This window comes from Chironomus tepperi, unplaced genomic scaffold (genome assembly GCF_022539635.2).
Source record: "Chironomus tepperi strain 1889 unplaced genomic scaffold, CSIRO-AGI_Ctep_v1 contig_93, whole genome shotgun sequence".
Classification (NCBI taxonomy): Eukaryota; Metazoa; Arthropoda; class Insecta; order Diptera; family Chironomidae; genus Chironomus; species Chironomus tepperi.
This window is the reverse complement of record NW_027226215.1, coordinates 554718-569400: the sequence shown is the minus strand read 5'-3', so window position 1 is coordinate 569400 and position 14683 is coordinate 554718. Positions and strand designations below refer to the sequence as shown.

The window sequence follows — 14683 nt, the reverse complement described above, 5'->3', positions numbered from 1 at the left end:
TATTTATTGATTTCGACTAAAGGTGTTCATCTCTTTTTCAGGCAGTTTTTTTTTTGTGACTTTATATTAAACTTTGAGTAATAAAACTCACACGACATATAATACAGTTGAAATTTTTTTATTGTCTTACTAGAATGAAACCCCGTCAAACATCGTGGGAAGTGCTCGAAGAAAAGTTATGAAATGGTGGTGTGGCTTGACTGGACCACAGAACGATAATATGACAGAACTTCAGTACGACATAGTGACAGAACAACAGAACGATTGAGTTTCAGAACGACAGTGTGAAAGAATGACAAAGCGACAGAGTGACAGAAGGACAGAACGGCAGACTGACAGAAAGGCAGTACGACAGTGTGACAGTGGCAGAAGAATAGAACAACAGTGTTGTAAGACAACCGTGTGACAGAACGATAGTGTGACAAGACAACAGTGTGTCAAAATGATAGTATGACAGAGCAACAAAACAACAGAGCGACAGAACGACATAAAGACAATTGACCTAAATTATATTAATATCCATTTCACTGTTTTGACATGCTAATTCCATTATGGTAAATTATTTTTAGAAAAGTTCAACATCAAATTTTTTATTTCGATTGTGTCACACACGTGTGACGAGCTTAATTTATGTTTGCATTTATAATTTTTCTCATTTTGGCTGTGTCAAGAGAAATGAAATTCTGTGAATAAAATATTTTAACAGAACCATAACTTAATTATATTTTCAGAAAAAAACTTTCTTTGACAGACACAAAAGTTTGAAGAACTTAATTTAGGCTTGTTTTATTTTGGAATTAAGTTAGAAGAAATTTGAATGACAACAACTGCTGGGTAATTTGGCTTTTGAAAATTGGATTTTTAGGAAATTGTTGGGCAAATTCTTGGAAATCACGTGGTGTAGAAATCGCCGAAAATCTCTCAACTTACCCATCCCCACCTTCCTATCTTTAAATGCGTGAAGCGGCAAGTTATACTTTAAATCATAAAAATGAGCCTTTATCAATTGTGACGGTGCCGTGACAGTCACATGTTGTCATTAACACAGTGACAAGCGTTGCTCTATCGACTACGTAGTGTTGCTTGACCACTGCATTACTGATGTTTATCGAAGCGGAAAGTTGCTTGAGGCCAGAACCTTCCTCTATTACAGTTTTTTCCAAATTCTGTGCCGCGGTATAAAGTGTGCAATTTTGGTCGTGACTTACAACCATACGACATGTATCGTGACACAAAAAAAATGACATCAGTGCTCTATTTAGACAAAATTTCTCAATTTTCTAAGGTTTTTCGAGATTAAATTCCCAAACTACCACTAAATTGTTACGTTATATTCTGGTTACGCTCTTACCCCTACCGTAATAAATTTCTTAAAATCTTGATTCTATATTTAATCGACAACTTCATTCCCCCAAAATTTCCTCAATAATAAATCAATTTATTTCAAAGTAGGTCAATCACATTTAAATTTTTCCCCAAGTCATTAAAAATTTCCAAGAAAAACAACATTAAGGGACAAAATAAATAAATAAATGTAAGCAATACATCAATTAGGAATATAAACCCAGCCTGAAATCAATCGAAAAGAAAACAAATGAAAGTTTAACAGAGAAAAATGATAAGATAGATATGGAAATATCATTGTATGGGGAGATATATCTCTAAATATTCTCAAAGAGCATAAAAACTTTCATCATTTCAAATTTCATTTTCTTCTCTCCCCTCCCTTCCGTTCGTCATCATCGATGACAATAATAATATTTTTTTGCTCTGTTCAATTCAAAAGCGTAGAAATTGAATTAAACCGATGGAAAAAGAAGTGCGAGTAAGAGCGTGAACAAATTTAAACGATTACATCAGACACAAAAAAAAAGTTATTGAAAGGAAAGCATGACAAAAAAGGTATGTGAATAATGGTTGGAAAAAAGTGGCTTCATGTGTGTAAGCTGATATGACTCGTCAAGGTTTTCATGCAAGTCACAGACATTTTTTTCGGATGTTATGGTGTCATTCGTAAGTGACATCTGGTACATATAGGTTACACAGCTTCATTGCTTCAAATAATGATAGTTTTATATAAAATTCAATGAATTTAGAGTGTTAATCAATTTAACGGTTATTGGAAATTCGAAATTTATTTCGTTATGTTTATCGAAACGGGGAGTCAACTTCATGTTGATCAGACGTATTTAATTCGTAAATTGAGATGAATAAAGCATTTTAGGACATTTTAGTGATATTTGGTGATATTTAACTAATTTAGGCTCTGAAAAAGACTTAGGAATGAAGATTAAGACATAAAGTATCTAAGCAAACAGGAGAACAGTAAGTAAACACTCAATTACGAAGAAAATTCGGAAATCAAATGTATTTTAAGGTTGTTATCATCGCCAAACATATTTTTGTCTCAATCTCCACGATCTCAAAACATACAACCATACCACATCAACCTCTAAACTATTGAACATCATAACTAAATATCTCCACAAAAGCAAAACTTAAATCAATGTACACAAATCGTGAGGAAGAAAGAAAAACATGAAAATGGAAGGAAAAGCAGAAAAATTCCTTAAATTTCAATATCGATTTACCACTCTTCTTGCCTTAATGTCATTTTTATAGCTGATTTTACTTTATTTGAGCTTTTTAAGGATTAACCACCAATTTATTGATTTTCGTTGAGCATATCACGTTTTTATGACTCAACTGAGTGGGTGTGTATGTGGATGTGTGTACGCATAATACCAAAATTACTTCATCAGAATTTGTATTTGGACATTTCGAGTGTGTAGCTCACAAAAGCAATTATATAACCTTTTCAAAAATTCTCATAAATGTAATTATTTTCATAATTAGTGGTCAACACTTTTGTGCTGACTAACGTTTCGCTTCCATTCATGAAAATATTTTCATTTGTTTGTCGCGTCTATTTGCTTAGATATTTATGTAATTTTTATAATAACGTAGGCTGTCTACTAGCTGAGTAAAGGGGTGGTCAGACTAAAGTTTGTTGAATTTTGAATTGTCGTACTATTTTATAAAAGAAAGAATGAGAGCGGAAGTATGCAACGGGTACGATGAATTGGCAAGGACAATTCTTTTTAGAATGCTTGCTTTTTTGTGAAAACTTGATAAAAAGAAGGAAATTATATAAGAAAGCTTGGACAATATAAATCAGATACATTTCAAGTGGAATCCTTTATATTTACGACGATTATAAAGTAGGAATGCAATGATATTTTAAAAGGCACCTGCCCGATTGGAACACATTGAAGTGCTATCGAGAATGTAGTACTTAGAGTCAAGTGGTGGCAAATTTAGAAAAAGGAACAAATTCATCCATTGTCCACCACTTAGTGCTTAGAAAACTATAGTCTCGGTAACGTGGTTGCAAGATATCAATGAGTGCAGATCGGGCTAAATTTTGTAACTTGATAAATTTGTTCAATACAATTTTTAATTGAAAACATATTTTGTGTCATTTCTGGTTCTAAAAGTCATCCCAGATGATACAAAGCTCCTTTTGGCAACCATTTGAAAGTCGCATGCAGTTCGGAGTACATAATTTCGGAAGATAAGGCATACTTTTAAAAAGACACATACGATTTTGCTTTTTAAGAAACCATCCTTAGGTAAGGAAGCTGCCAATCGAGATAGTATTGAACTTGAAATCGGGAATTGGCAAGCGGAAGCCAGCGATAGAGCTAGTTTTAAACGACATTTATGGGAAGCCATGTATTACAATTCTGAATAGCCAGCGAAGTAAGTAAGTAAGAAACCCAATCACATCTTTCAACGCCAAATAGACTCCTTATCGTCCTTCAAGGAGTCATGACCGAACTTTTCTTATCTATGCTGCTCAGATCTATCTACTAACTTGTCTGAACTCCATTCCTCCCTCAAAGCCATGTAATTTTTTTACGTCCAGTTCAACAGTTGTTGTAAGTTATTAAGAAAGTCCAATTCAAGTTGAAAAATTCTCAATAGCAACACCACAAAGTCCCACCTTAGTCCAAATATCGTTAAAAAATCGATGAATTCCACTATTTGTATATAAAATGTTGTATATTAAGTGGGCGTATAAAAGCACTTCATGGCATATCAGCTGACGATATCTTGATTAATAATCCCCACATAGAAACTGCTAAAATTTACTATAGTTGAGCACCTGAACATTTTTTGTTTTAATTTCGGACATCTGAAGGGAAGTTCCTTTTTCTGTGTATGACATGAAAATTATCGAAAATTTTTCATCTCTTCTTGTGTTTTCCTTCTTTTTCCATGTTTTTGTGACGCAAAGAATTGGCTCGAAATCGATTTTTGTTATTCCACACAGGCTTTTATTTTACATCCATTCGTCAACTGTGTCCATGAAAAAAAATATTGTAACTGCTATATTATTGTTAGCGAAGTGGACGTTATTCTTGAAGTCAACAAATATATATTAACTCTATCATTATCGTGTTGGCAATTAAATCTCAAGCAGTGAACTTATAAATCCAATGTAATATGAAGGAAGAAAGTAAGACAAGGGCATGAGCATTATTATTGAAGTCCGTACGTTTTTCAGTTCACTTTTTTTCCGCTTCTATTACATGAAAATGTAAGGCAGAAGCGAATAAGAAAATTCTTTCAGAATGTAGCATGCCATTCACGATAGCAGCAATAAAAAAAACTAAAGAAATCGATAGAATGTGACCAAGAAGTTTAAGAGACAGAAATAAACTATTTTTATTTGTCACGTGATATATATGTTATGAGAGTAAAACTGTTTTGTACGATTTATGGAAGTAAAGAGAAACATGTTTGGTCTATTTTGTTAAGCGTGACTTCTGATGACTGTTTGCTTAATTACTGAGAATTTCAAGTAATGAGGAACTTTTAGAATGAATGAGCTTTTATGTTTTGTTGCTGTAAAACAATGGTCTACAAAAATTTCAGCATGTAGGACATTAAAATACTTAGCTTAGTAATGATAGTCTTTACTTTTTTGGTAAAAGTCCAAAAATGTTCATGTTTATTGTGTCTCTGTAGCTTTTTGCAACTCATTTAAAACAGTGTCAGTGTGTCGCAATGCAATTGAGATCGTATCACCGTATCATAACACACTTGAGATCGTACCACAGTGTCACAACACGCTTGAGATCGTGTCACGTTACATTTGAGATCGAATCGCTGTGTCACGACATACTTGAGATCGTGTCATGACACATTTAAGACACACTTGGAACGTATTACATTATCACGGCACACTTAAGATCAAATCACAGTGGCAAGACATTTTTGAGATCGAATCATCTTGTCGTGATACATTTTAAATCATGTCAACGTATCACAACACAGTAGAGTGTCAAGGAACATAATTTGAGTAGCACTGGTTTAAAATTATTTCTTAAGGATCATCAGTAGATCAGTTGACAAATCCACCAATCAATCCCCCTTTAGTTTAAATCTCAAAAATTCAAATTCAACTCCATTTTAAATGCGCTAAAATTCCCCCCGAAGCAAGGCTCAGACACTCAACCAAAATTGTAATTTTTTACAATTTTTACAATTTTTTCATACAAAAATTGTGAAAATTGTAAAAATTGTACAATTTTTCTAATTTTTACAATCTTTTCATATAAAAATTGTGAAAATTGTAGAAATTGTACAATTTTCGCAATTTTTTCATACAAAACTGACAAAATTGTACAATTTTCTAATTAACATAAACTGGTTTGAATTATTTTCATATTTGGAAAATGTACGTGAAAAATTGATTTTTCATAGGATTTTTATCTTTTTATATGAAAAATTGATATGAAGTTTGCCTTTTCCGAGGATTTTTCATTTTAATTTAAGAAAAATAAGGCAAAATTTGGTTTACATGAGGAATTTTTCACTCCAAATAAGAAAATAGAGACGAAATTTGAATTTTTCGAGAGGTTTTCATCCTTAATATGAAAATTAAAGCGTAATTTATTTTTTTAAAGGGATTTTTCACCCAAAATAAGGAAACTGAGGGAAAATTAGGCTTTTCTGAGGGATAATTCACACCAAATATGAAAACCGAGGCTAAATTAAGCTTTTCTGATTGGGAATTTACCCCAAATATAGAAACGGAAGCAAAATTCGGTAATTTTGAGGGGTAATTTACCCCAAATATAGAAACCGAGGCAAAATTCGGAAATTTTAAAGGGTAATTTACCCCAAATATAGAAAATGAAGCAAAATTCGGTAATTTTGAGGGGTAATTTACCCCAAATATAGAAACCGAGGCAAAATTCGGCTATTTTGAGGGGAAATTTACCCCAAATATGGAAACCGAAACTATTCTGAGAGGTAATTCACCCCAAATATAGAAAATTCGGCTATTTTGAGGTGTAATTCACCCTAAATTTGGAAACCGAGGCAAAATTCGGCTATTTTGAGCGGTAATTTACCCCAAATATGGAAACCGAGGCAAAATTCGGCTATTTTGAGCGATAATTTACCCCAAATATGGAAACCGAGGCAAAATTCGGCTATTTTGAGCGGTAATTTACCCCAAATATGGAAACCGAGGCAAAATTCGGCTATTTTGAGCGGTAATTTACCCCAAATATGGAAACCGAGGCAAAATTCGGCTATTTTGAGCGATAATTTACCCCAAATATGGAAACCGAGGCAAAATTCGGCTATTTTGAGCGATAATTTACCCCAAATATGGAAACCGAGGCAAAATTCGGCTATTTTGAGCGGTAATTTACCCCAAATATGGAAACCGAGGCAAAATTCGGCTATTTTGAGCGATAATTTACCCCAAATATGGAAACCGAGGCAAAATTCGGCTATTTTGAGCGGTAATTTACCCCAAATATGGAAACCGAGGCAAAATTCGGGTTTTTCGAGGGGTAATTTACCCCAAGTATGGAAACCGGGATAAAATTTGGCTTTTCTGAGGGGTAATTCACCCCAAATATGAAAACCAAGGCAAAATTCGGCTTTTCCGAGAGGTTTTTCATCTGAATTAAGAAAACCGAGGTAAAATTCTGTTATTTCGTTGAAGTTTTTATCTTAGTTTAATAAAATTATTGCGAAAAATAGCAATTTACAAGATATTTTTCCCATTTTGTAAGTAAAACAATAAAAATTTCGCATTTCGCCAATGAATTATGCATCAAAACGTGAGTTTTCAAGAAATCTAGTCAAAATAGAAATTTTTCACCTTTTCCAAGTTTTCACAAAGTAATTTTCCTGCTGTCAAAACAATGATTTTCATCTATTAATTGGATTATAAAATTTATTAGTTTCTTGAAATTTACATCAAAAAATTGTGAAAATTGTAAAAATTGTACAATTTTTTACAATTTTTTCATACAAAAATTGCGAAATTGTGAAAATTGTACAATTTTTACAATTTTCACAATTTTTTCCATACGAATTCTAAAAATTGTACAATTTCTACAATTTTTTGTTGAGTGTCTGAGCCTTGCCCCGAAGCAAATATTTTTCCCATTTCCGCAATGCCCTTAGCAACAAATTCCATACTCTAAGCGAAAAGAATTTCCATTCGTCTTGAAATATTCTCTCGTTCTTTTCAAACTACTTCTCCTAGAGTACTTAAACTTGAAATTTAAATATACAAGAGTAAAAATTCTCTGGAATGAAAATTAAATTTAATCAACTTCCATGTCATTTAAGAACGAAACAAATGAGTATAAGGATTGATCTAAAGCAGTGATGGGCAACATGGATGTCGCGACACATAAGTGTGTAGCCAAAAAATGTTGGAAATGTCATGAGTCGCGTGCGGTTGTTGAAGGTTTACGACCAAGGTGTGCCTCGAAAAATGAACAGTTGCCCACCACTGATCTAAAGTCTACAAGACTAGTCTTGCCTTCTTTTTCTTCAAGCAATTTCAATTTACACAAATGGAAGTGAGGAAAAGAGATGTGAAAAAAACTTCAAGGTCATGGTTTCTGTCACGCTTTTCTATTTCCTACAAATGTGAGCTTTTACAAGCGTTTACATTTCATTAAGTTCCGGCATTATCGTAACATTTTTCCTTCATTGTCGGTTATAGTTATGGTCGAATGTAAAAAAAGTGTTCGTATGTCAACTCGTTCAACGAACTTTTGTGATATGAATTGACGTTTTTGCGGTTGAAGGACATTTTGGCTGTTTTATTTTAAACAAGCACGAGCTTCTTATTATTGTCTCTCAAAGATGTCAATTTTGTGTATGAAGTAAGTTGTCACATGGATATGAAATATTCATTGGGGTTAATTGAGCCTAAACAAAATTATTTCCATTACATTCATTTGGCAGTTCTGTTCATTTTTAGCACATAGCTATCAGTTAGAGTAGTTCTTGAATATTTCATGTAGGCACACTCAATCGATTTCAATCATCAACTCTGAACAATATTTTCTCATTCCTCTCAGCAACGTATGCAGATAGTCAATATGTGTATATACACATAGAATGAGTCATCAGTGAAAAAAAAGGACGTCATACATTATGATTTATGACTTGCTTGCCATACATTATGGATGAAGAGAGTATGTATATCGTGCATATGGGAAGGAAATAAATGTATGTCTTAAATTCTTTCTCGTGTTTCCGTCTCACAGTCAAATATAAGAATTTCTTTTGAATTTTGTTTTATGGCGTGGTTGTACAATAGTATTTTGGGTATAGCAGCTGATTTGTTGTCAGAACTACAAAAACTAATCGTGCTGTTTTGGAATTTTTTGTTTGTCTTGAAATTATTTCAAAAATTTTGGAATTAATTGGTGCCTTACAGCCAACGATAAGGTAACCTTATGCTGCTTTCTTTGATCTTGTCAAATTCATAAATTATCAGTTGTAAATCCAATAACCCTACATAAAAGGTAATTTGGATATGTTTTGGGTTTGAGGAGTATCCTGGAGGTTAGCCTTGGGTGAACTAATCAATTTGGATAGGGGTTTTAGAGGCAAAATCCCAAACCCCCTAAATTTTTTGCATTCAATACAAAGCAGGTATTGAACCTCAATACTCCTACACAAGAGGCACTTCCCTTGAAAACGCCTCTAAAGCCGATACATTGCACATTCATCACCAATGTATTTATTAGAATACCACAAGAAGGCATGCATTTGACTTTTTGTCAGCTTTGGAGTAAGACTTCGACTGATTCAATCTCCCACTCCACAGGAACACAAAATCAAGATGGCTGCAGTAAATAAGCAAGGAAGATAAGACAAGAAACTCAACCTTTGAGCCACGATACTCAATTTTGATACATCATTTAAAATAAAATCACTGCTCAATAAGAGTTTCACAAATCACAACTCGAAACCAATTAAGTACTTTAAATCTACCATTATTAAAAGTACGAAAAGTAATTTTCAATGTCGAGTTTCCAGGAAAAAATCATTAAAAATGTTCTTTTCTTTCTTTCTTTCTTTCTTTCTTTCTTAGTTAAGAAAGTAATTTTAAGTTTGGAATTATTTTTCCCATTGAACATAAAATTTCCTTATTTTCCTCATTTCCTTCAGAAAAACTTTTTTTTTCCTTTGTGTAAAAATTCTAAGAAAATTTTTAAAAAATTTAAATGAACAAAAATTGAGTTCTTAATTTTTTGAAGACATAAAAAATGCGTTCTAACAGCTTTCAAGTATAAAATTCATGATGTTGTCGTTTGGGGTTGTTCATTTATTACGTAACGGTCTTAGGGAGAAGAAGAGGGCTCGAGACGGGACCTTTTCCTATGCTTTCCCGAATTCCCAAAAATCTTCCGTAACCGGGGCGGGACTTTTCACGGAACTTACCGGTTCCGATCCCAATAACGAGTCAGCTTACCCCTTCCCCCCGCACTGGTCATTAAGTCGATTTTTAGCGTTACGTAATATTTTCACAGCCCTTTTCTGAGCTCCATGTGGTGAATGAACAAAAATAAAGAAATTCTTTTCTTTTTTTCATAATTTTCTTCTCTGTTTATGAATGATTAATAGACCCGAAACCATAGCCCCCGTGTTACCTCCGTCGTGTAGTTTTTTTTATTCGCTTATTTCAATCAAGACACTGTTCGAGCAATGTTAATATTGAACAGAATTATGGCGATATGATTGTAATAATAATAATGTTAAGGTGGAAACCTTACCTTTATAAATAATTCCAGCAAGTAAACTCGTTTCAGTACTAAAGACGTCATGAGTGACGTAAATTTGTAATCTTTCCATTCCACTGGATGTTCTTTGTTCCATATCTGTATCACTTAAATTAATTTTAACAACTTTATCACCAAGACTTAAATATTTTAACATTTTAGCACTCGGTCCACATCCATTTTCATTATTTTGATCACTTCCAACCGATTCAACCAATTTCATCATTTTTATTGTTTCATTTTCACTAATCGGATTAATGCTATTCATCATGATTGTATCTAAATTAGGTCTACTTGAACTCGAGACATGTTGTGTCGATTGTGAGGACAATGATGAATTTTTTAGAGCATTTAATTCCGTTTCATCGTCGCTATCATTTTGTTGGAGACTTCCAATCATTTCAATTGATTTATTGATTATCAAGTTATGTCTATGAATGTTAACCATATCATCATCATCATCATCATCATCAGTCGTGGCAATAAAATCATGATTCTCATTAGGATTGTCATGATATTCAATATTCTCACGACTCATACTTGAAAAAATGTCACTAAATCGATTTTCATTGTTCATTATCGTTTCTACTTCTGGATTATTATTATTATTATGTTGTTGTTGCTGTTGTTGTAATTTACTTGAAGTTTCGTGAGGCCGATATGCTTCATGACTCGCCTCAATTGAGTAAAAGTCATTTGCTAATTGTAATGATGATGATGTTTGTTGTAATGGCGGACCTGGCGATCGACCTGGTGCCGGATCATCATAATTGCCGCGTGCTTTATGGCCAATAAATCCAATAAAGAATAATAGTATGAAAACCCACTTCATTGTCTTTGAACTTGATGTATATTTAACTGTAGTTAATTATAGCACATAACTATTACACATTCCTTCCTATATTTCCTATTAATTTTTCATATAATTCACACATTTACAAGCAATTTTTGTGATTTTTATTCTCTCCGTGTAGAACTGAAATAATTCTAGTGATACACACACAATAAAGCACTCATATATACGTCATGTCACTATGTATGCTTCCATAATTTATGCAATTTCTCTACTTTTTTTTTGTTCATTCATTTCTATTGATTTATTTTGCCTTTTTTTTTCTCATGAATCGGTAAAGGTTTTTACATGAAATTTATTGTGGAAGGTTCCTTACATTTTGTTGGCTATAACTTTCTTACTTATGAATGATTTTTTATTGCTTGAACTTGCTCCTTACTATGAATGAATTGAGCTTGCTTTCAACATTCATAAATCGTTTAAATCAATATTTTTTGTTTGGTGATTCTTTAGATGAATTTTTTGTTGAATGAACACTTTTTATGACTTTCCACATTGCTGACGTAGTTGTTTATTCAAACAGATTGGGTTGTAGTACTTGGAATAGAGTAAATATTTTGAAGTTTTTGAAGGAAAACTTTGGGAAATTTTGAAAATTTTATGAGAAAAATTTCTATGTTGACTGTGCTCTCTTTTTTGGTCTGTCAATTAAAATGATTAATTTCCAAAAAGCACAAGTCGGTTAATTGATCCAAAATTCGGTGCTCTCAACCTCTCTCCTAAATACGCCCCTGGAAAGAGGATGGAGTTTATCCCTTTAAAAGACTCCATTGGCTTTGCCCTTGAATCAGAGTCACACCAATCTGTAGCAGGATTTTTGATCAATTGACACAATGTTGGACAACCTGTTCGCCGCGACATACATTTTTAAGAAATGCAACGAAACGTATTCCGAATGCATTAGAGCTTGTGGCTTACCACCAAGATATGCCGCAAAAAATAAAGAGTTGCAAATCACTGAAGTCGATTTGAGATATTCGAAAATATTATGAAAATTTTAGATTTCAGACTGTTATTCTGAATGCTACAGAATCGGAATTGCAATTCCATTAAATGAGTCAATACTTTAGCATGTGATAAAATTGCTTCTCTAATATATAAGCTGCTTAAATCGATTTCCATCATAATATTGGTCATGAAATTAAGATTGAGTGCAGCAATAAGCACTGATTAAAGTCCAAGACTATCGATTTTCATCATCTTGTCTATGTATTTCAATTTTCCCAAAACACATCTCACAATCTCCACCATCAAAAGTCTTCGTTTTCTGCATAAGCTCAACTCTCACTCAGTAAAAATGTCATTTTCATGACTTAACTTTTATTATGCAATCCCATAACCATATTCCATGCCATATTCATATTTCGCATGAATGTTGTGTTTATTTATAGAATCCATTGAAATTTAGAAGACTTAATCTCATTTAGCGAGGATGCATAAATTCCCTTTGTGGCTTAATTTTACAGATTGTGCTTCATATTTTTGTGATTCAGACTCATATGAGAACAATTGGATTTTATTTCTGGGTTGCGATGGAAAGGAAATCTGAACCCGAGCAGCACATCATTGAGTTTTAGTTATGGAACCACTGCGCCGTATGAACGGAAGTCGGGCAGTTATCCTAACGGGACCGTGTCGGCGGATTTGACCCCATTATTATGGCAGCAAATGCGGTTCCATACGTTGAGTAGCTCGGGAACGTTAAAGCAAGTTCTTGGAAATGATTAAAGTTCAAAAAAGTTTCATGTTAAAAAAAATTGTGACAACTTTAACCTTTAAAAATGCTCAACCTCAAAAAAGGAAGCAAATTGACAGTAAATGTCACAAGAATATTGCTTCAAGGTTTATTCCTGAGTTTATTCAACCAAAATTCATTTTAAGAATCGTCCATTTTATGAATAATTAATTAGTTTATTGATTCATGTACGTCACTATTAAACTTATACACGCCTGACTCAATTGATATTCAATAAATTTTGTCAATAAATATTTGTTTATCAATAATTAAAAGTAAATTGAGGGGAAATGAGAAAATGTTTATTCGAGTGTTTGATAATTTATTGATTAAATATTGTCATATATGCTAATTGATGCTGTTTGGGGCTATATTTAATTGAATTTTCTTAATTCTTGATTTTTTTTAGAGATTTTGAGAAGAATGGAAGTTGGGGAAAATTAGCAAAAAAATTAGGTTTTAAAAAAAATTAATTAACTGTTTAAAGCAGTGGTAGGCAACCTGTGTGTCGCGGCTCACTAATGAGTCTCCAAAATATTTTAGAAATGCTATGAACAACTGACCGTCTGCAGTTTTTGTCGAGGCTTACCACCTAGGTGTGCCGCAACACAAAAAAGTTTGTCTACCACTGGTTTAGAGCCGGAAATTTGGTCGACTTTTCCATATAAAATCCGAATCGACTTCAAGTTCTGTGTACAACTTTTGAATGTCATGTAACCTGAGTAGTCACTTCTTAAGTCATAGTAATTGATATTTTTAAAATACAATGAAGCAAGTAAGGCGCCACGACTTGGAAGAGAGCACAAAATTGGAAAATAGTCCCGAGCAGCACAATCAAGTCTTTAGGGTATGGGTATGTCACCGCGTTGAAGGTTGAATCTTGGTTGAAACTGGCTTTGTGCAGAGTCCAAATGACACCCATTTGAATGTCTTATGAAGACTACTTCCATTTGCTGCTAACAAGCCCGAGCAATAAAAATGAAGAAGTCTCCGCCACGAGACTTTTAAGGCTTCTCAAAATTTCCTTTATTACCACCAAATGGTAGCCTCTTTCGTTTGCCGTCCATTTGGATCCTAAAAACATTCCTAAGAGCTCTGTAACGTAACCTACTTCCATTTGTGTCACTCGGGTTTATGAAATTCTTTAAAAACTCCTAATATACATTTAAATTACAAGCTTACAGCAAATTTCCTTCAATAAATTCACATTTCAAATTAAGACTGTAACTTAAGAAATTTTCCTGCAAGAATAATGAAAAAAGATTCCGGAGATAGAATATCCTCATAATTTTTTTTTACAGCAAATCTTCATTCATTCAAATAACAATAAAGCACAAAAATAGAATGTTTTTTTTGCATGAGGCATATAAAAGCTTTGTAATCAATCACTGGAAAATGACAGAAGGAAGCGAACAAAAAGGAGGACGACAAAAGTTCCTCCCTTTTTTAACGGTGACTTAAAGGTGACATTCATTTACATTTTATTCTGAACAAAAATCCATTTTAATCTTCATTAACATTCTCATCGTCATTTGAAGGATGAATCAAATCACTTTTTATCATGGACACTTCCAAGTTGCCTTGCCCGAGCAGTACGGTGTGTTCGTTAAGACAACAATTTGTCGCCGTATTAATGGTAAGACGCCATGTTGCCCTGACGAAACCATGTTGCGCTGACGGAACCATGTTGCTCTGACGGAACCATGTTGCCCTGACGGGACCATGTTGCCTTGACGGAACCATGTTACCCTGACGGAACCATGTTGCCTTGACGGAACCATGTTACCCTGACGGAACCATGTTACCCTAACGGAACCATGTTACTAAGATGGAAATATGTTACCCAGATGGAACCATGTTACCCTGACGGAACCATGTTACCCTGACGGAACCATGTTGTCTTGACGGGACCATGACGCCTTGACGGAACCATGTTGCCCTGACGGAATCTTGTTGCTCTGACAGGAACATGACGGC

General features: G+C 33.6%; 1 protein-coding gene across 7 annotated transcripts in view; it reads right to left on the bottom strand.

The window, feature by feature from the left end:
• LOC139086942 (uncharacterized) overlaps positions 1-14683 on the bottom strand; it is a 95937-nt gene that overhangs the window by 79522 nt on the left and 1732 nt on the right. For 5 of the 7 annotated variants that reach the window (XM_070635595.1, XM_070635596.1, XM_070635600.1 and 2 more), the window contains exon 2: positions 10113-10976. In XM_070635595.1, the coding sequence (XP_070491696.1) occupies positions 10113-10976 (864 nt within the window). Of the gene's footprint in view, positions 1-10112; positions 11106-14683 lie in introns of all 7 variants that reach the window. The other 2 variants (XM_070635597.1, XM_070635599.1) reach the window with 2 other exon arrangements.